This window comes from Epinephelus moara, chromosome 1 (assembly GCF_006386435.1).
Source record: "Epinephelus moara isolate mb chromosome 1, YSFRI_EMoa_1.0, whole genome shotgun sequence".
NCBI classification, from domain to species: Eukaryota; Metazoa; Chordata; class Actinopteri; order Perciformes; family Serranidae; genus Epinephelus; species Epinephelus moara.
The window spans coordinates 40,754,428-40,776,113 of record NC_065506.1 but is presented as its reverse complement, the minus strand read 5'-3'; the positions used below and the strand labels follow the sequence as shown (position 1 = coordinate 40,776,113).

At 42.1% G+C, this 21,686-nt stretch overlaps 1 protein-coding gene across 9 annotated transcripts in view; it reads right to left on the bottom strand.

Annotated features, from left to right (window-relative positions):
* The window catches only part of nav2a (neuron navigator 2a), a 293,430-nt gene that overhangs the window by 79,135 nt on the left and 192,609 nt on the right, over window positions 1-21,686 (bottom strand). For 7 of the 9 annotated variants that reach the window (XM_050043281.1, XM_050043296.1, XM_050043283.1 and 4 more), the window contains 4 exons: window positions 19,126-19,178; window positions 5,300-5,372; window positions 3,473-3,716; window positions 3,184-3,240 (listed from right to left, as the gene is read on the bottom strand). In XM_050043281.1, coding sequence (XP_049899238.1) covers window positions 3,184-3,240; window positions 3,473-3,716; window positions 5,300-5,372; window positions 19,126-19,178 — 427 coding nt within the window. Of the gene's footprint in view, window positions 1-3,183; window positions 3,241-3,472; window positions 3,717-5,299; window positions 5,373-9,845; window positions 9,951-19,125; window positions 19,179-21,686 lie in introns of those variants that run through there. The other 2 variants (XM_050043321.1, XM_050043303.1) reach the window with 2 other exon arrangements.

The following is a 21,686-nucleotide window of genomic DNA, read 5'->3' as shown; positions in this document are numbered from 1 at the left end:
TTTCACTCCATCAGAACTGAGAGTAGAAGGACCATGCAGTGTTTTATGTGAACAGGGCAGAGCAGCACAAGGGTGTCCCTACATAGCAAAATGAACCAATCAAAAGGTACAGCATTAAGCTACAACTTCTTCAACATCACATTTCAGGACTGCTAATAAAGAATTCCCTTTCTGTGTTACAGAACGTCAAAAAGAGAAATAGCTTTAAGTGCTATACACATAAAGCTATTGCTATTCAAGATCTGTTTAAAGGTTCTGAGTAGCCTCCCAAAGTGATGAATATTTTTAATCGTCCCACACAAGCATCACTCTGACTTTGTTTTCCACACTGTGAATATGCAGCTTGTGAACTCAGTTGATGCCCGAGGAAGCTGATGTACTGAATTCATGATACAAACTTTTTTGTCCTACTTTATTGATTTCCTTGGGGAAAAGTTCTCCTCTCATACTCTTGCTGGGCTGCAAGGTCGAGCCAACCTCAAATCGATGACTTAACTAGGCACTCAGTCATCCTGCTGCTGCCTTTCTGTATGCTGTCTACTGTTTTAGGCTCTTTTGAAAGTTTCCAAGATACAGTACATGCCTACAACTGGCTCATCTTCAATCTGAAAGTCTGTGGCTTGGATTTAAACATAACACAATTTAATATATATGTAAACTCAGCTATCGTTTGCTTTCCTTGCAGCTCTGCTTGGCCCCACCTCCCTATATACACCTACAATAATGTAATGGAGACGGATGAGCTCACACAGCAGTGTGGAAGTATCTGAGTGCGTCGGACGGCCTGACAGCGTGTAGGTCCCAGGGGAACTGTCAGCTCAGCAGCCTCAGATTACACGCCCTGCTCCTTTATTTCCCCTCATGGATTAGACAGGATATACTAGCCATTGATAAGCCTTGGTGAAATTTACAACACCTTGATTCCATATTGCGAGTCGATATGTCGCCTTCGGTGAGGTGTGTGAGCCGAGCTGTAATCTGACCAGGCTGTGGCACGCAGACTGCTAATGAAATGCTAATTCACAGGAGGCGACATCATCATCATCATCCTGGGACTGTGAGGCAGGTGCTGATAAGCAGATTACAGCTCTCTGTCTCACAGCTCTTGTATACATTATGGAAACTCTCATTTCCGGCATGCCATTTACTTTGACTGGCCATTATTTATCTGGCCACTGCAAGGTAATAGGTCTCACCACATTATTTAGTCAAGAGCAGCCTTACATCATCTGGCTCTCAATTATGGCAGGACCAGTCAGTCTACTGCCCTCCCCCTTTGGACTGGCTGTGTATAGAGGAAATATTCGAGTTGATGGGTGAAAACAATTGTATTTTAAAATATCAATATGGGCTACAACGTGTCAGAACTAATATGGACATATCTTTACACGTTAACCTTTCACTTTATAATCTCAAAAGTCAAATACAGGCAAAAATACAAAAGAAAAAAATGTTTTTGCCGAATACTTTTTGCTTGAAATACATAAAGGACTAGGTATTTATAAATCGTATACTGTGCAGGTTTGGCTATTACGGTTTGCAAACACGCTTGCCAGCAAGAGTGAAAGTAAAAGCCAAGTAAATTCACTCTTGTTTGGCGTTGCCAGGCTATATTTGCATTCTTCAGTGCTGTGTATCTTGGATGCATGCTGCTTATGGTCTGGCACCTGGTCACTACCTTTTTATAGAGCCCCAACTTCACCAGAGCACTGTGGGGTACACGCTCATGAACGTGTTGAACACAGAAAATAAGAAAATGCAGGCAAAGGCCGGGTCTCTGCAGAAAAATACACTTCCGCACACTAGTGGGTCATAAGGGATGACTGAGACAGATGACTTCGGTGTGAAACTATACCTTGTTTTTTAGGGAAAATCCTGCATAGCATATATTTAAAAAATGTATTGCAAAGGAGTAAAAGGAGAGCAAGAGAACATTTTACTTTTGCTTCTTCAGGCTCACTCGCTCATGAGTTTTTAGTAAATGTTTATATAAATACCAAGAAGCTTGAATTTGGTCTGAAGTTGGGTTGTATGTGTGCTGCAAGCCCTATCTTCATTTTGATTCTTTCACATTGCCTGTCTTTGACCAGCATATGACTGATTTATACTGATGTGTAAGTGATTATCATATGAGCTCAATTCTAGTGCACATAATAGCAGAAATGGTGGCAGATTTACTTATTTAAAGCATTTAGATTTAACTATTTGTACATTTTTGAGGGGGAAAATGCTGATTTGCAGCCTCTCTGTGTGTGAAAAGAGCAGTGGCATTATTTTGAATCCCAACCTAGATAATAGACGAATAAAACAGGTCTTTTAATTGCAATATTTGCAAATAATAGCAATTTACATAAACTCTTTAAAATCCTTTAAAGAATGAGGAAATCTGTATACTTTTTTGACTGGGGCCTTTAGCAGAGAACATAAAAGTCAAGTGTTTTTTGGGTGAACACCTGGAGAATCTCTCACTCTTGTAGTTACACAAACTGACCAGAGGGTGGAGCCCTTGCATTGCTTTGGAGAGGAGCTAGTGGCGGGGCAGGTGCAATGCAAACAGAATCTGGGATGGGCAGCATGCAAAACCACATCCTAAATCCAATTTCAAGGCGCATCATCACATAATACGACACTGCATGCTGAAAGAGAGGCAAATGTGAACGCAGAAGGACTCGAGAGCATCACAGTGAACGCAGACGGAAGCTACGTTTTAACAACACATATTATAGACGTACATTCCAGCCACAGATTCTTTCTGTGTTAATTATTAATGTCACATTATATGGGGGATGTGCTTGTCAAGCAAGCAAACCCACACACACACACACACACACACACACACACACTTACTTAAGGGTTATCTAAAGGTCTTTCACAGCCCATTTAGCAGGCCTGCCAAATGAGGCGCGCTGCCAGACAGACAGGCCTGTCCGAAAATGGAGCCCAGGGCTTTAGTTCCTATCTGCTCAACACTACCACTCATGCATATTAGATAGTGCTTGTAGTAGATATTGCCCTTAATCACAGACAAAGAAACAACATGAAACCCATTACGGTACAAAAGAGAAGTTATACTTGATTAGGGGCAATTTCTACCTTCCTTTTTCCAGGAAAGGGACAGGACAGGAAGTGTGCTGGAGGAAAGAGAGGGAGGTGCAAGAAAACAGAAAGGCAGAGGAAGCTGACCTAGAGGTCTTTTTCTGACCAAGGGAAAACTTGAGCAGTTTACTCTGAGACCCATCCCTAGAGGAGAAGAAGAGAGGAGAGATATGGAAGAGGACAGAGACAGAGAGGTCAGGTTTACAGTTATAAATGACAGCAGGCGTGAACAGGAGGACAGCGGTGACAAAATGATGGATTAGAAGAGCAGAAACAGCAAGAAAGTGAAGACATAAACCCATTCACCTGGTTTCAAGGTTACATTTCTTATATTTCCAGTTTCCACAGTTTGTTTTAACGTGTCAGCAAGCCTCACCTGGACTGCATCTCGGCCTGCGCTGCTTTCTGGGCTGTGAGGGCAGGAGTCCCATGCGTAGAGTGGCTGAGCTGGGCCGGAGCACTGCTCTGCTGGCTCAGGGGAGGGTGAGTGCTCTGGGGCTGGGCGTTGGGTGGGAGAGAGGGCTGGGAGTTCTGCCGCTGGGCCTGCTGCTGCTGCTGTTTGTAGCGGGACAAGCTGAAGAAGAGGCCGAGGATGGCTTTCAGATTACCATTTCGGATCTCTGCAGGTCAGGGAGAAGGACAAAGTGGAATATCAAAAAGGAAAAGGCAGGTGAGGTAAAGAAGGAAACAATGTAATGGTAGCATTAGCAATTTTATGATGGAAAGTCACAACAGTTTAGGATTTAACCTGAGCCATGCCATACAACCACGACAGTAATCATTTCACATTTGTACAGGGTTAGTGGTATACAACAACTGATTTCTTTAGGTACTGGTATCGGATCAGTAGTCGTTAACGGCTCATATGCAAATTCAAGGATTGGAATTGGTATTGGGAAGAAAAAAAAAAGGTATCAGAACATCCCTAGACTTAAATGGTCATTCATTCATTTCCATAGCCACTCATCCTGTAAGGGGTCGCGGGGTTGCTGGATCCCTATCCCCCTATCCCAGCTGACATTGGGGAAGAGATGGGGTACAACCTGGACAGTTCACCAGACTAACAAAGGGTACCGCCCGCCATAGCTGTGCAACAGTTTCATGCCAATTGCTGCTGTTGCGTATTTTCAGTTTGACTACAAAGACTTCGACTAGGTTTACAACTGTTTAATTATTGTTTATAACAGTGGTTCCCAACTGGTTCAGCCATATGGTCCAGATTTCTCCTTAGTCATTGGTTCGCGGTCCACAGTTTAATATATTCAGCATCATACTCGTGTTCGGACATGCCATCAAGCTAGTTTGCTGTCTCTGTCAAGTAGCTGTCTGTTAGTCACTCACCCTACAGCACAGAACAGCACTTCAAAATAAAAGCTCCGTGCCCAAAATTCACTGTACTTCAAAATTACGTGTGATTTTAGAAAAACAGAGTCACTTGCACATTCAGAATGGACCTGCAATCCACTTTTGGACCCTGACCCACCAGTTGGGAACCACTGGTTTAGAAGAACGTGCATGCCCTAACCTCACCTGCTAATGCCTTTATCTGGCATTGACGGGATTAAGTGAACAGACTGTGAGCTGCAGCGAGTACGCTGGTATTTTCTTGCAAAACTGTAGTAACAGAATGAATGTAATGTGCCGTCTACTGGTGGCTTTGGATCTCCAGTCTATTTGACTTGTATGTTGTTGAATTGCAAGAGAAAAGTCCCAACAGAACACTGAGAGAACATGTACTCCTTACAGGACCGAGAACTGACCTAGCGTCTTTCTTGCTGTTCACTGATTCACTGTTCTTCCCAATGGTAACACTAGCAGTATTACTACCCGTACTATTGTTGTTCCTCGTGTGAATAATATGATGTGACCGTTTAAGCCAGCATCAGTCTTTTTTGGACGTAGACTACATTTAAACACAGCACTATTGTAAGCTTTCTGGTACATTAGCACTAATATATATGGAGTAATCAGCCCCTGCTGAGCCTACGTGTTTTAATGTGTACTGTCTGGCATTAATGTAGTGTGTCCTGGCAAAAAAGCTTGCCAATAAAAATGCCGCAGTGTATCAAGTAGCCATTCTTTATCTCTTTTTCCATTGAACAAAGGACATTTAGTAGCCTGTTCTGGTCTGGCCTGGCTTGGCCTGGGTTGGGGTCTACCTTTCTTGTTCCAGTGAAAGCAGAGGTACAGGAGTCCAGCTTACCCTCTGAAGACAGACCCTGGATATTGACTCCTTTGGCTGCCAGGAAACTGAGGCAGGCATCAATGTTCTCAATCTGGACAGAAAGACAGACACAGCTGTAAGACAATGCACCCTGCACATTTCCATTCACATTTGCATGTTTGTATAATGTCAGGAAGCATGCCGGTCTGTCTTTTGCACGCTTCTCATGACGGCGCTATGGGGAAATTGGAAGTGAACATCTACAAGTCTATCTCTAAAGGAGAGCTGACAGCACAAAATGTTCCAACCTGAATGTTGCTATAAAATTTCAGAAAAGAGGAGCTGAACATTTTCACTAACAAGGATAAAATACAGATCCATATGTCCTTCATTAGTCATTGATTTGATACAGCTGGAACAATGAAAAACAGGCTGTTGTAATGGGGAACTAAATCTGCTGATGTTTATTGGTCTTTGGCAATAAATACTAATTTTATGCCAATAAACAGCATACATTTGAAATCTTACAAGGCACTTGGGAAATGCATACATCTGCTAAGGTCTCACAAACCTATAAATGTATTATTTTCATAATATAACATAATCCATTCATCCATCCATTTTCATCCGCTTATCTGGGACTGAGTAACGGGGGCAGCAAGCAAAGAGAAAGCACCCCAGACGTCCCTCTCCAAAGCAGCCCTTTCCAGCTCCTCCTGAGGGACCCCCAGGTGTTCCCAGGCCAGATGAGATATGTAATCCCTCCAGCATGTTCTGGGTCTGCCCCGGGGCCTCCTACCAGTGGGACGTGCCCGGAACACATCTAACGGGCGGCGCCCTGTAGGCATCCTGATCAGATGCTCGAACCACCTCAACTGACCCCTTATAACGCAAAGGAGCAGTGGCTCTACTCCGAGCCCCCTACGGATGTCTGAGCTCCTTACCCTATCTCTAAGGCTGAGCCCGACCACCCCAGAGAGGAAACTTCGGAATTTCGGCTGCTTGGATCCGTGATCCAGATCTGCACATAATGGTTGCCATGTTTTTAAGAGAATGTCTGTGTCTCGATGAGAACTGTTAAGGCTTTATACAAGGATGTTTTCTACAAGATTTTAAATGAGTCAGACTAATGACGACTAAAATTTATCAAGTTGTTTCAGCAGATGTAGATATGTCAAATCGGCTTCCTTTGACCAGTAACACAGGAAATTATATGGGATGTAAAACAAAACAAAATAATACTTATTTTTCCATATTCATCCAAATGTGTTACGTGAGATATGTAAGAGGAGTGGTAAAATAAGTATTAACACCAATTCAATTAAAATGTCCCAACTAGTTGTCTAGATATCAAGCTGGATAGCAAACAAATGGTACTTTGGCAGACAAACCAGTGTTGGAAAGTGGAAGGAAAAGCTTTATATTTAGTGACTGGCTGCTCATATCGTGCTGAGCAAAGCTCACAACACAATATTGGCCACACTGGTGACACAGTCAAAACAGGATTCAAACCAAGCAGACTTTCGTCAGCAGGGCAAGGGAGAAGCAAACCATCTACACCGACACAGTTGCTATGACAGCAGCCCTGGCAACCTGAGCAGACTGCTGAGCTGTCACTGGACTGCGAGAGGATTTGATAGGCAGACAGGCTTTGTTTAGAGCCCATGTGACCCATTATACAGCGAGTGTGTTGGCTGGCCCACGTAATCACAAAGTAAACCACATAAAACAAGTCATCAAGCAGAGTCACCGCAGATTAATGATTGTGCGATCAAAGTTTACCAACTGTTGTTTCCAATGAGCAAACACACAAGGTACGGCACAAAAGATATCAATATGGCACGACCGTTGCTCTGACTGTTAGGCTGTCCTCCAGGCAAGGCAATTAAGTGAAGGATTGACTGTGAAATGGACATTTAAAAAGCATTTTACAGTATGCACAAAGGTTAAAGAGGTGCTAAATCTTTTTCAGCATGACATTTATTACCAGTGAGAGTAGGTTTATAACACGCTGAGGCTAATGTGCCACAGTGTACTTACAACAAACCTGCTTGGAAAGTACAACAGCTTAAATATAATCTCGCAGCCAAGGGAGTACAGATATAGAGCAGTGATACTCCAGGTGGTTTTTAAACTAAAATACATATGAACTGTGTCCTTTGTAAACGAGGCCGGGTGTGGGCTGCATCCGGGAGGGCCCCGCTCACTAAAGATTAATGACATGATTACACTTAATATGCACCAACTAAATATAGCTTGACCTACAGCTCCCTCCATGCTTCTCCTGTTAGGAAGTATCCGGCTGTGAGGTGAGAAGCTGAAGTAAAAGCGCATCCGCCTCTATTAAAGTGTCTGATTCATGCATACAAGGTACATACTGATGTGACTAAATCTACTGTTACTATCTCATTCGTGCTACTCACATCTGCAAACATACTTCTATTAGTTACAAGCACTAACGCATTTACATTATTTCCATTTACTACCATATCACTATTAGTGACACCTACACCATCATTAATACTACTTACATCCACTGCTGTATTACTATTAGTTACATCTCCTATTATAATACAGCAGGGTTCTCCACTACCAGAATATTAGTCAGCACATTTACATCGCACATGCTTAATTACTACTTGCTTATTAATCTGTGAGATTAAAAGCGATAACCTTAAAAACTGTACCATATTGTTATCATTCAATCCAGTCCTTGATTACTACAGCTTGTTCTACTCCTAGTTTAAACTCTGTGTTTATCTGAGCCATGTGAGTGTGTGCAGAGGCTGGTGCACTTCAGGTCACTGATTGAGTCGAAACAGCAGTGTAACCCCTGCTGTCGTTTCAGTGACCTCTGACCCGAGAAACAGCTGTTGGAGGGGCTGACATATGCTGCTCTTAGAGGTGATACAGCAGAAAACATAGGAACGATATGAATGCAGACCTTTCTGAAATGCCTTTCTTTAATACCTCCGACCTAAACCTTATTTGAGTGACTAAATCACTCCCCTAGTGTCCTTAAATCCAAATCCCCTCGTATAGTTGGAGTTTTAACAGCAGCAGCCTGCAGAAAATATGCTTTATTAAGATACCCTGTCACAAATGCCAAGCCAATCCTGCTGAGATGCTCCCAAACCCCGCCTCTCTGGGGGTATGCATACTGACACTTCTTGTTATTTAAAACCTGCAGGGACCAGAGCTCAGAAAAGCCAGAGGAAACTATTCAACTCAACGCCATCAGCTACAGAGCCTTGGATCTTACAGTCTATGCTTTAAAAAGGCAGACCAAATCACTTTCTGTCCCTTGAGGCAATCCTCCCTTGTGTTTTCTTTTATCGTTGTATATCACTAATCAGTCTGTGATGTTCAGTATATACCACGGGTTACTGTATTTACAAAAGCTTCGTTTCAACCAAGCAGTCTTGTTCAGCTCATTTCAGTTCAGTTTGGTATGCATTAGAACGGTTATTTCTTCCTCGCCATCGTCAGAAGTTGTGGATAGTATCAACAGAACCCCTACATTTCATCTTGTTTGTCATCAGCCCTCTGTTGAGGTACCTAGCACATTGATTGATCTGATACTTAAAGGTGGAGCTTTAACAGCGCAGTCCGTTGATTGATAAAGACAGAAACCTCATTCAAAGACTACACAGACTCAATACATAAGAGAATAGACTGTCTGCGGTGGAAACACCTAACAGATCTTGAGGTTAGGTACATGTCCGTCAGCACTATGAACTGATTCTAAGAGCCCTGTACCCAAAGTGTTTGGTGGAAATGCAGATAAAAGGTCAACTTTTCATGAGGACCCCTGATGGCCTTGGGGTTTAAGATGATGTATATATATGTAACAGCCAAGTTCAAATTGAGTTGGGGACCTTTATTGGTCGTCACCCATCCTCTCTCTCCCCTCTCTTGTCACCTCCAAACCACTAAAGTGTTTCACTCTTTAAACACCTGATGAAAAGAAAATTATCTGACCACAATACTGAAAGTTTCCTTTATGCCCTACAAAGTCATTTGAGATATTCTGGCTTTCTTAATATCACTAAATAGGCCTTCCTTTGGACGTCTGAACTGATGCTCAAACAAAATAAGCTAGTTGAAGATGTCAGTTTGGGTTCACACAATATCTGACGGGCTTTTGTCAGTATTTAAAACATTTCTTTAAATGTATGAAATATTAATCTTTGCATCTAAATCAATCCGTCTTAACCAACCAATAAAGAACAGTTATCAATTAACAGATACATTAATCAACAATGAATACTACTGTTAGCTGCAGGCTTACTGTAGACTTATTTACTAGACATTCAAATAAACCAGTTTCATGACAGGAATAAGATAGTTGTACCACCAAACAAGATGAGCCCAGAGTCTTATGACTCTTCTGTTCTCTGCAAACTATCTACAAGATGATTGAAAACTATCAAATCACGTAAAAGTAAAATGACAAAGTTTACAAAATGCTCACATATATATACACCAATGCAGACACAGTCCGAAGAGTAAAACCACCAAGTCCAGACAACACTTAAGAGAACAATCTTATGCTCACACTCTACTGATCACCAGAACAAAATACCTCTAAACAAGCACAGAGAAATATCCACTGCAGATCCTGAATGACACCACTGGTAGCTCCCACCTGCCTGGACGTGTGGATGGTGTGATCTGTCCCTGCTGTGTGACTGCTCCGCCTGGCCTCACACCTCCATCCAGGCCACCGTCACCTCCTGCTCTGCTCCGGCAGCAGCATGGGGCTGGCCAGCCAACAGCCCTCTAAACAAACACTTCTTTCCATCACAGGGATGCTATTGTGTGTGTGTGTGTGTGTGTGTGTGTGTGTGTGTGTGCGCGCGTGAGAGAGAGACAGAGAGAGAGACAGAGAGACAGAGAGCTAGAGGGAGGGAGGGAGTGTGTGCGAGTGTTATATATCTGAAGTAGGATTTGACTGATAGGAGCTTTTGAAGACTAATACTGAGGCCGATATTTTTAAACCAAAGTTGCTGATAGCTGATCTAAAGCAATGAATATCTGCAGTAAAATACAAAAACCTTGTTATTGTCAGAATGAAAAAGCCTCAGAGGAAGCATTAAGAATATCATGGGATGCAAAGTCTCTACTAGGGCTGGGGGATATGACGGTATATACAATGCAACGGCAGCAAATGTGTACACCAGCAGAGATTTGGCGATACCGTTTCTATCGTGGGAGCTTTACAGGGCAGGTGTCATAAGTCAGGGCTGGATTATTGCGTGATCATGTGATCTAGTGACTCTAGACTCTTGCAAGGGAATGTGATTTTTGGCAAACATGGAGGAAGAGAGTGGAGTTGTGAATACAGAAACAAATGAAGCTCTAGCTAGTTCACTCAGGAAGACAATACTTTTCATGCTCAGGCTGTAAGTTTCTCTCTCACCCTGCCATTCACTCCTGGCACGCATGCTCACTCACTATCTTTAGGTGTCATTGTCTGGGTAGGTCAGTTGAGTCATCTGCTGTTTTACAATCAACCAACAGCACAGCGACGCACCTTCTCTGTCAGCCTATCATCTTACTGCCCCTCATTTTAAATATGGTTCTTTTTCTGCCGTAGTTCTTCCTTGCTGCCGTTGTGCGCACCCTCCACCTCTCCATCAACGCCTAGTCTTTATGGATTCATCAGCCTCATTCGCCTCAGGAGTCAGCAGCCACCACCACCAGCGTCTGGACTCCAAGGGGGGGATTTTTCCTGCTGCTGCTCAGATGTCCCACGGTCACAAAATATGTGTACACTCGTATTCTGTATTAAATATCATCTTTACTTCACGCTTCTGTCTCTCCCGAATGAACTGAAATTATTGCTCTTAGGAACCTCAAAGTTTCTTTAATGTTAACATTCTTCTGCAGACTTGAAGAAGACTAGTATGGGTATTTTTAAACCATTCCTTAACTGAATTTACAGAACAATTCCCGCATAGTTTCCAGATCTCAGACACCAGATATTTTATTCAAATTAGTTTCCAACAAAGCATAACTGAACAAATGAATGAATAGATAAAGTATGCAAAAAGCTCAACAGTGCAGGAGTTACAATATTTTCTGGTCTGATCAGCAGGGAGAAACCTCCTTCACACTGTCACTTCACAACATGATGAGCTGATATCCAATATTTCAGAATAAATATTGGCCCGATATGCTGCAGCTCTGATCTATCGGTCTGACTCTTGTGTGACGACACCAGCTTCACCTAAAAGCCTAAAGCTCTCTACCATTTGACTTTCTGACTGCTGGGTCTTGTGGATTCTGATCATGCAACATCGTAGTGAGACAACGTGTAGTCAGTATGCGTGTGTATCTGTACACGTGCCTGTATCGCTGTGTGGTTACATCTGTCAGTATCTGCCCACACGTACTTTCACTCTCTCAGGAGGTTTCACAGACCACAGTTACCGGCTCACCTGCTGAACTTTGACATCTACTTAAATAATTCTCTCTTACTCGGCTGAAAAAAGTATGCAGAGGTTTCAACACCTCAGGGGAGTGCTGGTTTTCACAGCTTATTGATAAAAACCGATGCACCAGCAGCTATGATGCACACATACTGATGCAAAACACACACGTCAACTTCAGGCAGTATATTCTGTCTTATTACATGCTGTTGTGTGTCTTTATTCACATCTGTAGTCACGTTATGGTCACAGTGTGTATTCTCTCATTTAATTAAGCATATTTAAACATGTTTCTTCTTATTATCTCCTCATAAGATTTATTATTATTTATAAACTATTAGGCTAAAACAGTTTTATATTTTCCTAATTATCCTCTCTGTGTTCATAAACAAAAACAAAAATCTCCTCTGGCTACATCAACATTTCCCCCCCTGATCTGTGAGCAGAATAATTAAAGCAACTCTGTTAATTTGTTGTCTGAAAAACACTTTTGGGTTGTTTTTACAAATTAATAAGACATTTGTGAATTTGTTTTCATTTTGACAAGGACACATTTTTCCCGAGGTTGAAGTTTCAGGAAGATGTTCTTGTATAATTTACAAACTGTTGTGTCATATCTCCTATGAATGGACTAACTGTTACTGCCGCAGATGACTCACTTAGGCAACAAATGAGCACAGCATATCTGTACGTATGAACAAGGGGTGGACATAATAACAAACAACTTGCTGTGCATCGTGTGATCACAGTTTTACGTTTCACAGTGGTAGCTTTTATTGCAGAGCAGTTGTATTGGATTGCATTATTCAGTCAAGTGTTTCTGTTATTTTGTCCACCCTCTCCATGTGCTGTGTCTCTGTTGCCCAGGGCTCAGCAGCTGATAGAGGTCCGTGCCCTCTGAAATTAACATTCGGGTTTGGTATATTTGGTTGCTTAGAAACAGTAAATACGATTGCTCTGTTGTTTTCAGTCCATCATGTGATCACCCGAGTTCTGACCAGCTGACACAGTTGGGAATTTCTCCATCTCTCCAACACACAAATACACACATAAAGTACCACTCCCTTAAATTAAACATTTACCAGCCTGCTGAATCATTAATAAAACAACTTTTGGGTCTTGTCCTGCTTACCTGCGTAAAGCTTCACCCTCTACAAAACCTCCAACGTTCATCTGCGTCAAGAAAGCAACGATCTACGCACCAGCCTGAATTTGTGATCTTCACTGTACAGACTAACACCACACAGTCAGAGACACATGTGGCTGTGTGCACTCAGGTTAAACAGTGGGTGTGTTCTGATTAGGTAAAAACTGTGTGGCAGTTTTAAGTGACGCTGCACCTGAAGGGGATTCACAGGGTGAAAGAAAGAGAAAAGCTATGTTGTCAGTCCAGTTTAACACACAATCGCAGTAAAGGGCCTGCCGTGAGGTGAAAGAGTTGTATCCTCAGTTAACATTCTTATGTGACTGTCGATGCTTGTTCCAGTCCTTTTTTCATCAAGCTCATTAAAACACCTGGTCCTGCTGGTTTCTACCTGTGGAGTCAGTCTATCTCCATCACCTCTCTCGCTCTCTTCTGCAGCAGCAGAAAACAGGGAGGTTACAGAGAATAAACCAGTCCAGCAAAAAAGATATTAAGAGCACAGGTAATAATCAAACCTGTGTGTCCAAGGAACAAAATCCTGAATGAAACCCTTAAAATGACAGCTCACCCCAAAATCAAAAATATATACTTTTCTTCTTACCTGTAGTGCTTTGTATCAATCTAGATTGTTTTGGTGTGAGTTGCAGAGTGTTTGAGATATCAGCTGTAGAGATTTCTGCCTTCCTTCTAATATAACGGAACTAGATGGCACTCAGCCTGTGGTGCTCAAAGCACCAAGAAAAAATACATTTGGAAAAACTCAACAACAATGTCTCTTTCCAGAAATCTTGACCCGATTACTCAAGATAATCCACAGACTTTGTTGTGAGCAGTTTCATGTAGGAACTATTTTCTTCAAAACAACACCTGCAACTGTATCAAGGACTAGCTCACCGAGCACCACTGAGTTAGCGTCACAGCTCAGCCAAGGAGGATGCCATCAGTGTTTACATCTCACATTGTCACGAGCACAATCTTGTCCATGATTAGATAAACACTTCTTGGTGGAAAGAAAATAGTTCCTACATGAAACTGCTCACAAAAAGGTCTGTGGATGATCTTGAGTGACCGGGTCATGATTTCTGGAAAGAGATATTGCCAATTGCCATCTAGGTCCATTATATTTGAGAGATGGCAGACATCTCTACAGCTGATATCTCCAACATGCTGCAACTCACACCAAAACAATCTAGACTGATAAATAGCACTACGCGTAAGAGGAAAAATATGTGTTTTTGATTTTGGAATGAACTGCCCCTTCAAACAAATACAAAACCAAACTCTTTTACTCTCTTTTTCTTCCTCAATATCCAGTAGAGAAGTGTAGCCTTACAACCAAAATACATGCCCCAGCCCACACGTCTGCCGCAGCATGCCCGCAGCAAAGCACGTCCATTATAATCAACTGCAGCTGCTACACTGACCACCGAAGCCACACTTGCCTGCGTGGGCACTGGGCTGCTTAACGTTATTTTTATGCGGATGATCTACTTTTTTTTTCAGCTTCGCAGCCCTCCAACAGGTAAAAATGACATAGAACTGAGTAAAAAATGAGTACAATCTATTTCAAATGATAAATACCTTATAGTACTAAAGGTAATGTGAAGCAGCAGAGCAACCTTGTCGGGTTTTTTACATTTCATTAAAATAAATCAGTCAAGTCAATGCATCCTGCTGTTAAAACAATCCACTTAATTAATTCCAGTTAATATAGCCTATGCTTCCAAACCCTGCATCATCAAGCACTTGGCAAAACTCAGTACACACACTGTGAAACTGAAGCATCCACACCCTGCAATGACAAAGTCTGTGAAGCAGGTGGAAAACCCCGCTCTGCTCCGCCTAGTGCGTAGCATCTGTGCTCCATGTATTTCAGCCACAAAGCACTGCATGGTTATCCACGAATGTGTATATCTAATGGGTTATCCAAGCATTTCTAATGTAGATATAGATATGAGGTGTCTAGAATCATCTGCTGACGGCCACAAGATAATGTAATAATGTAAGAGGTCTGTTTATCCAAATTGCAAAAGACAACATGCATTTCTTCACTTATACCTTGCAGAAAATTGGGGTTTTATTTGTTCATGTTCTGCAGTATTTGTCACTTCAATCCTCATGTAATGGAAGTAAAAGAAATTTAATCAGAATTTGTGGTGATTGCAGCATCGGAAAATGTCAATAAAAAGCAGCAACATCAATATCTCTTTGAGGTAATAGTGTGCCGGTACAACATGCTGCAATTTGAACTTCTTTTGACCGATAAAATAGTCCCTTCAGATTCTGCTTAACTGCAAAACCTTGGTCCATATTATTTGGAGTAAATTAGGTAAATGAATCTATTACCATATTTTACTAGCACCGAATAAAATCAGGATAATGAACTGTTTGGCTGATGAAACATCTCTATCGGACATTGTTTAATTTCTCAGCCTTTAACAGGTGAAATCTAGTTTATTTCAGAAGCTGCTGCTTTACTGCTGCTTGGACGAGACACCCTGTGTGTGTTTGTTTGTGTGCCTCTGTCTGTGCGTGGCATCCTGTGTGGTTTTAACAGCTCAGTGTCAGATCAACACCCTCGCTCTGAGCTGAACCCACACAGACAGACGCACAAACACACAGGGGCCTGACTGGGTGGCAAAGGAATGACCCGATGATGGAGGTCCGTTTAACGAGGATGTGACAGTTGTAAAAACAGCCTTTCACTGCGGCATGGATAGCCAGCATGCTAATCAGCTAGCATGAGAGTGAGGTGAGAGTGCTACAGTTTATTCCACTGATGGAGCTTATTTCCATGTTTATTCGTTTAGAGATGGAGGTTAAGTTAAGTGGTGGTAATTGGCACCAGCTTTGGAAGCTTTGCAATGAAATCAAGTGCTGTAAAAGTGAGCTCTCATACTCCTCCACCCCAGCTGCCAACTAAACTCTCAGGACCCGTGTGTGTGTATGTGTGTTTGTTTTGACAGCACAACAACACACAAAGCAGACATTTGCATAATGACTGCAGTTGCACCTGCCCTTAGCACTGCTTGAGTGCGTCAGATTTTCTTTTAAAGCTAACAAACCTACTGAGATTATGCGCAGCGATCCAAAAATATCACGCACACACACACACATATGCAACATCTGAGCTCATCCAAGCAAAATAAAAGCAGATTTTGACAGCCGCTGTCCAATAAACAATATCACATTGCTTGAATGCGCACCATGAAAATGTTTTTTTGTTTCCCTCTTGAGTGACACACGCACACCATCCATGAACATTTGGGACACAATCAAAGACATGTTGTATATTTGGAACCACTTGATTTGTCTCTGAAGTGTCCTGCAATTTTCTTGTCTTTAAAAAAAAAAAAAAAAAAAGCCACAGTGTTCACGGATGACAGCGGGGCTGGATGTGAGAGAGGCAACACAGGATGTTGATAACAGCACAACAAAACCGCAGAGAGAGGCCCAGACCGCTGAGACCAAAGAGTGCAAAACGCTCAATTACAGGCGACTGGGGGGCGTAATCAGCACTAATGGGAAAGGCCTAATTGATAGTAAGTGGGACAGGAAGTAGAGAGGGAGGTGAGCCATTTTCAGAAATGGCTTAGTGCACGCATTTCTGTAGTGGTATTGAACTGAACTCAGGTTTTATGGTATCATGATGCTGGCACACAACCCGAGTACATCACCATGGTAACCTAAGCTGCAGGGCTGACATGCTCCAATGTTAATGTCAGAAGATCTGATCATAACCTGCCAACAACACAACTACTGGCCAAACTGCTCACTGAAAAAACACTGTCATCATTAACTGACTTTATTTTATCCATTCTGGTTTTAGAACAAAGCTTTAAACAAACACAGAGTTTATGACACCAAATATAAAATGATGGAGCTGCAATGATTTATCAACTAGTACTCAACCATTTAATTAATAGCAAACTACTTTGATAAACAAATAACTGATTTGAGTAATTAAAAAAGCCCAAATTCTCTGATTCAAGCTTCTTTGTTTACTCTTCTATGACAGTAAACTGACTGTCTTTGGGTTGTGGACGAACACCACATTCGAGAAAGCCTTCTTGGGCTTTGGCAAACACTGACTGACATTTTTTACAGTGTTCTAACATTTCATACACCAAACAACTAACCAATTAAGTGAGAAAATAATTAACAGATTGATCAGAAATGAATATAATCATTATTTGCAGCCCTAGATTAAAAGCTGCATTTTAATTGCGCAAAGTTACTTTCATTCCCGACAGTGTGGAGGCTTCTACACTAATATACTATCAGTGCAGCTCAAAATAACATGAGGCGACTTCGTAAAAAAATAAAACGGGAAACAAATTAAACCCTCTGTTGTCTATTATTATAAAAAACAATCCACATGCTGTTAATTAGCTCCCAGTAAATTAAAAATGCAACGTTTTGGTCAGATAGCCCTTATCAGGCATTAACTGTCTTCTCTGCTTTGGCAGAAGAAACAGTTTTATATTATTTTTAACTCTATGCATCATACATTCATTACCGTCAGTTCATCATAAGATAAATAAATATACTCACTTTGTACTAAAGACATATTATTCACCCTGCTTTTATTGATAGCCTTACTTTAAAAATATTTCAAGTGTTTCCATTGTTTCCTATTCTATTCTAGATGTGTGATTATACTGTGAACATTTCACCTCCTTCAATATCAGATTTTGGTGTCACTAGAACCAAATTTTCCCATGGGTATCACATTTCCCATTAAGTACTTCATTCAGGTTTGTGGTGATGTCACTTGTAATGAACAAATCTGCCTCTTTCACATGAACACTCTCACAGCCCGACAAGAAAACCTTAAGTGTACTGAGCTAACTAACGATACCAGCAATCCAGGATGACCAATGTTTGGTTACTCTCGCTCACTGGGCTGACTCTCACTTTGAGATTGGAGAAAAAACGCCCCGGCTGCTTGTATTTCTTTCAACCAATCACAATCGTTCTGGGCGGTGCCACAGCAACGGTGCGCTTGCAAAAATATTGCCAGGGGGAAACAGGTTTTGGTGTAACACGCCCACAAAAATATCGCCGACAGGACGCGAGCCATGGCAGAAAAATGGCTACATCCCCGCAAGATCAAACGCCGCAAAAGTTAGTAAAGGACGTGTTGAAAACTGCTACACAACCGGAGGTGGTAGGGCGGGACTTCAGCGGGTGGCTCGTTCCGCCCAATGAGAGGCTGATCCATGCAGCGAACTTCTGCCCACTCAGACTAGTGTTTGGTTAACCCAAAGGGGAAACCTAGCTTCACTGAGAGCCACACTATGTACAGAGCCCAGCTCTACATTGTCATTTATGTTAAATTGAGAATAGATCCTAACTGATATACTTTGAGGCTTAAATATCAACAAAGGTCGAGAATTTTCCAAAGCTTTTAAATTAAACTGGCACCGTAACTTATGAAATGGCAAACAAAGAAACAGACCGCCATCAAAAAATGAAAACAGAGCACTTTAAAGTACTAAAAAAGCACTAGAAACCAATCTAAATGACAGGATACCCTCACAAGTGTAGTAATATGGGCCCATGTTCACACTGAAGAGGAAGGGTTCAGTGATCAGCTGTGCTTCCACCTCCTCCTCAGTTGTTAACTCTCGGTGTGTGTGTCTCTCTCTCCCTCTGGTGCTTTGAGAGGCTTCACTAGTCTGGCTGGTGGCCAAAAATAGCCCCCTCAGCTGGCACACTGGCCCAATTTACGACCCTTCACATTCAGCGGAGGGCAGCCCTGCCCTGGGCACTGTCGGCTCATTTCCCACAGAGAACACAGAACTGTGAAAACACCGAAATCCCACCAGCAGCGTTACAAAAAAACCCACTTGCATATCTGCTAAATGTCACCGTGGACAAAATCACATCACAACTGGTTGGAAACATTTTCTTTGTCATCAGTGCTGATGCTCCCTGCCTGCTTTGACTCCCGGAGATGAGAGGAATGCTCTCTTCTTTTGCAAGTGTAATAAGATGAGGCAAAACTGGCCCCAAAACCCAAAGCCTGGGATGCTTTCAACTGAGAGCCAACTGCCAGAAGTCTGAGCCAGAGGTTTTACGGACGGCAGCCCACAAGACCACAAAAGTAAAAATAAATGGAGTAACTATTCACCAGTGACTTCTGCACCACAGCTCCCAGCGTGGGCCACATGAGACGGTGAGATAGATGGCACATCAAAACGGTGTGTGACTTTACACACAGAAACACACACAGAGGTAAATTTCACAACAGCCTGTCAAAACAAACTTAGAAGGTCACTTACCATCTGAGAACGGCTCTTGGGACAGCCATTGATATCTCCAATCTTCTCATTGGCTGGGGAGAGACAGAAAGAGGAGGCAGAGACAGAGAGATGAAAGAAGAGAGAATGAAACTGTTTTCAGGCGTGTTCAGTTCATGTAATCCTCTCTTTTATTTCCAGTGGAGATCCCTGAGTGTGTGTCCCAGACAGTTGCTGGCTGAGTGAGGAGAGCAGAGGTGTTCACGCCGGTGACTGTGACCCCCCTTCTCTCCCCTCCCGCTGAGATATGAAACACTATCTGGTAACAGCAAATGGGAACGGGGCCGCTGGGGGCCCGGCCGAGTTGTGTGTTGTGCTGCTTCTTTTCAAAGGGTGTGTGTGTGTGTGTGTGTGTGTGTGTGTGTGCGTGCGTGTGTTTGGTGTCGAGGATTCCTCCCATCTATTAGAGACCCAGCCCACAGCAGCTGAGACACGATCGTCAGCTCACAGCTGACAACTGTGCCAACAACACAGCCTCCTCCATCAGGAGGCACGGTGGGGCCCACTGTGTCGCTCTAGCTCAGGACCAAACACTGCACCACCTTCACTGCTAGAAATAAACTGGTGAATAAACACAGTGTCTTTAATGTGTTCATGTTAACTTCTGGTAATGTCACTTTGATTAATGTCAAATTGTCATAATCAAGACAACCCAAACAATGTCAACTTGTCATTACAAAAACCGAATGACACTTAATAACAGCAGTCATAAACGCTTATGACATGTAAATAATGTTCATGACAGGTTCATGACCATGTCATGCCACAGTTATGACAGTGTCATGTCACTCTTATGTAGATATCTTCAAGTAAAGTGTTACCAGTCTAATAAAGTTATCTTAATGCCAATAACCAATAACGCAGTGTAGTGATGGCCAATGAAGGGGTAGATGTGTCCACTTTATTTTTCTTCTGTAAAGTAACTTTTGACCTTAACATCTATCAGATTGATCAATTCATTTAAAAGAAGTCAAATCAAAAGAAAATCTGATGGGTCGCTGTACACTCTCCCCCTGTATTGTATAAACAACACGTCCTTGTCAAATAATAAAGTGCGGAGGAGAGGCTTTAATGATTCCTGGCAAGCTTCATAAAAAAAAAAAAGACGTAAAGAAGTAAAATAGCACCATATTCTCTTTAAAAGAAGGCATATTATGCTAATTTGTAGATTAATACTTTTATTTTGGGATTCTACGAGAGCAAATTTACATGCTTAAATGTTCAAAAACACTTTATATCCCTCATACCGTCTGTGCTGAAATACCTGTATTCACCCTCTGTTCTGGGATGCTCCATTTTAGCGCCTGTCTCTTTAAGCCACCCTCCTGAAAAAGCCCAGTCAGCTCTGATTGGTCAGTGTTTCCAGGTTTCGTGTATTTATGCCATTCTCTCTGCACCATCATTACAGCCAGGGGAATGACTGTAATGGAGTAAAGTGTTAGTGTCAGCTTTAAATTACCAATTAAAGCTTTTAAAGCAAAATCTTCACAACTGGAAATGTTCCAGCAGAAATATGATTCAATATCGGGGAGAAATTAAAAATATTGGCAACCAAGATTACTTGTTTTCTGAGTAGCTACATGATACATAACTATGTAATGTAAGCTCTTGCAGTAACTTGCCTGGAGCAGATGACCACACAAAGAAACTCTTGTCTTTGTTAAGTACTCAGAACAGCCTGAAGTCTTAGGTTTTTGCTCACAGTGATTACTTTTACATATGTCTACCTCATGATTTAAAACTTAAAGCATTATAACATCATGACAGAAAATAAGGAAAAGCATATTATGTGCTCTTTCAGTGTGTTAAGACATTCAAATGATTGATGATTTAATGCTACTACTGTTGGCGTTGGTTAGTGTGCTTCCTGACAAATTGCACACTGTGGTGACACCCACAAGACACAGCTACTCTGTGATTTTGAGACACATTAAATGTTCCAAAAATAAACAACACACTAACCAGACACATTTTGCCTGGCTGACTAGTGCAGAGCAACAGCTTACAAACCAGCAGCCAGAATGCATAAAGGCTTGCTTGAGAAGATAAAAAGTATCCCAGGACTGGGAGCTAAAGAAAAAGCAAAATATCTTAAAAAGTCTGGCTGAAGTTTGTAGGACAGATTAAAACAGTTGCCTCAAGGACAGTTCATAGCAACTTTACTGGCATCCTTGATCTGGAGGTTTCCCACTTCCAAAGTCCTGACCTTGAGTGCGGGTTGGTCAAACAGCTAAACGGGTGCCATATCCGGTCCCAGTATGGCTGTTCTGACACCAGCAGGCTGCTCTAGTTTCACTGGCGATTATGTGGTGTGAGGTTTTTTCCCAAGGGATGGGAAGCAGCAGGCAGAAAGGCGGTCAGAACAGGTGAATGGAGGGCTCCGGCTCGTGTTGTTTTAACTTAAGAACGGGGCAGCAGTGATCAGCTGTTGGAGGGTATATATTGTATGTCTGCTTGATGTTGTGAGAATACTAAAAGTAGTGGATGAAAAGAGATCATGATGTCTTGGCACTACTCAACCACATTTTTAGGACTGTAGAAAC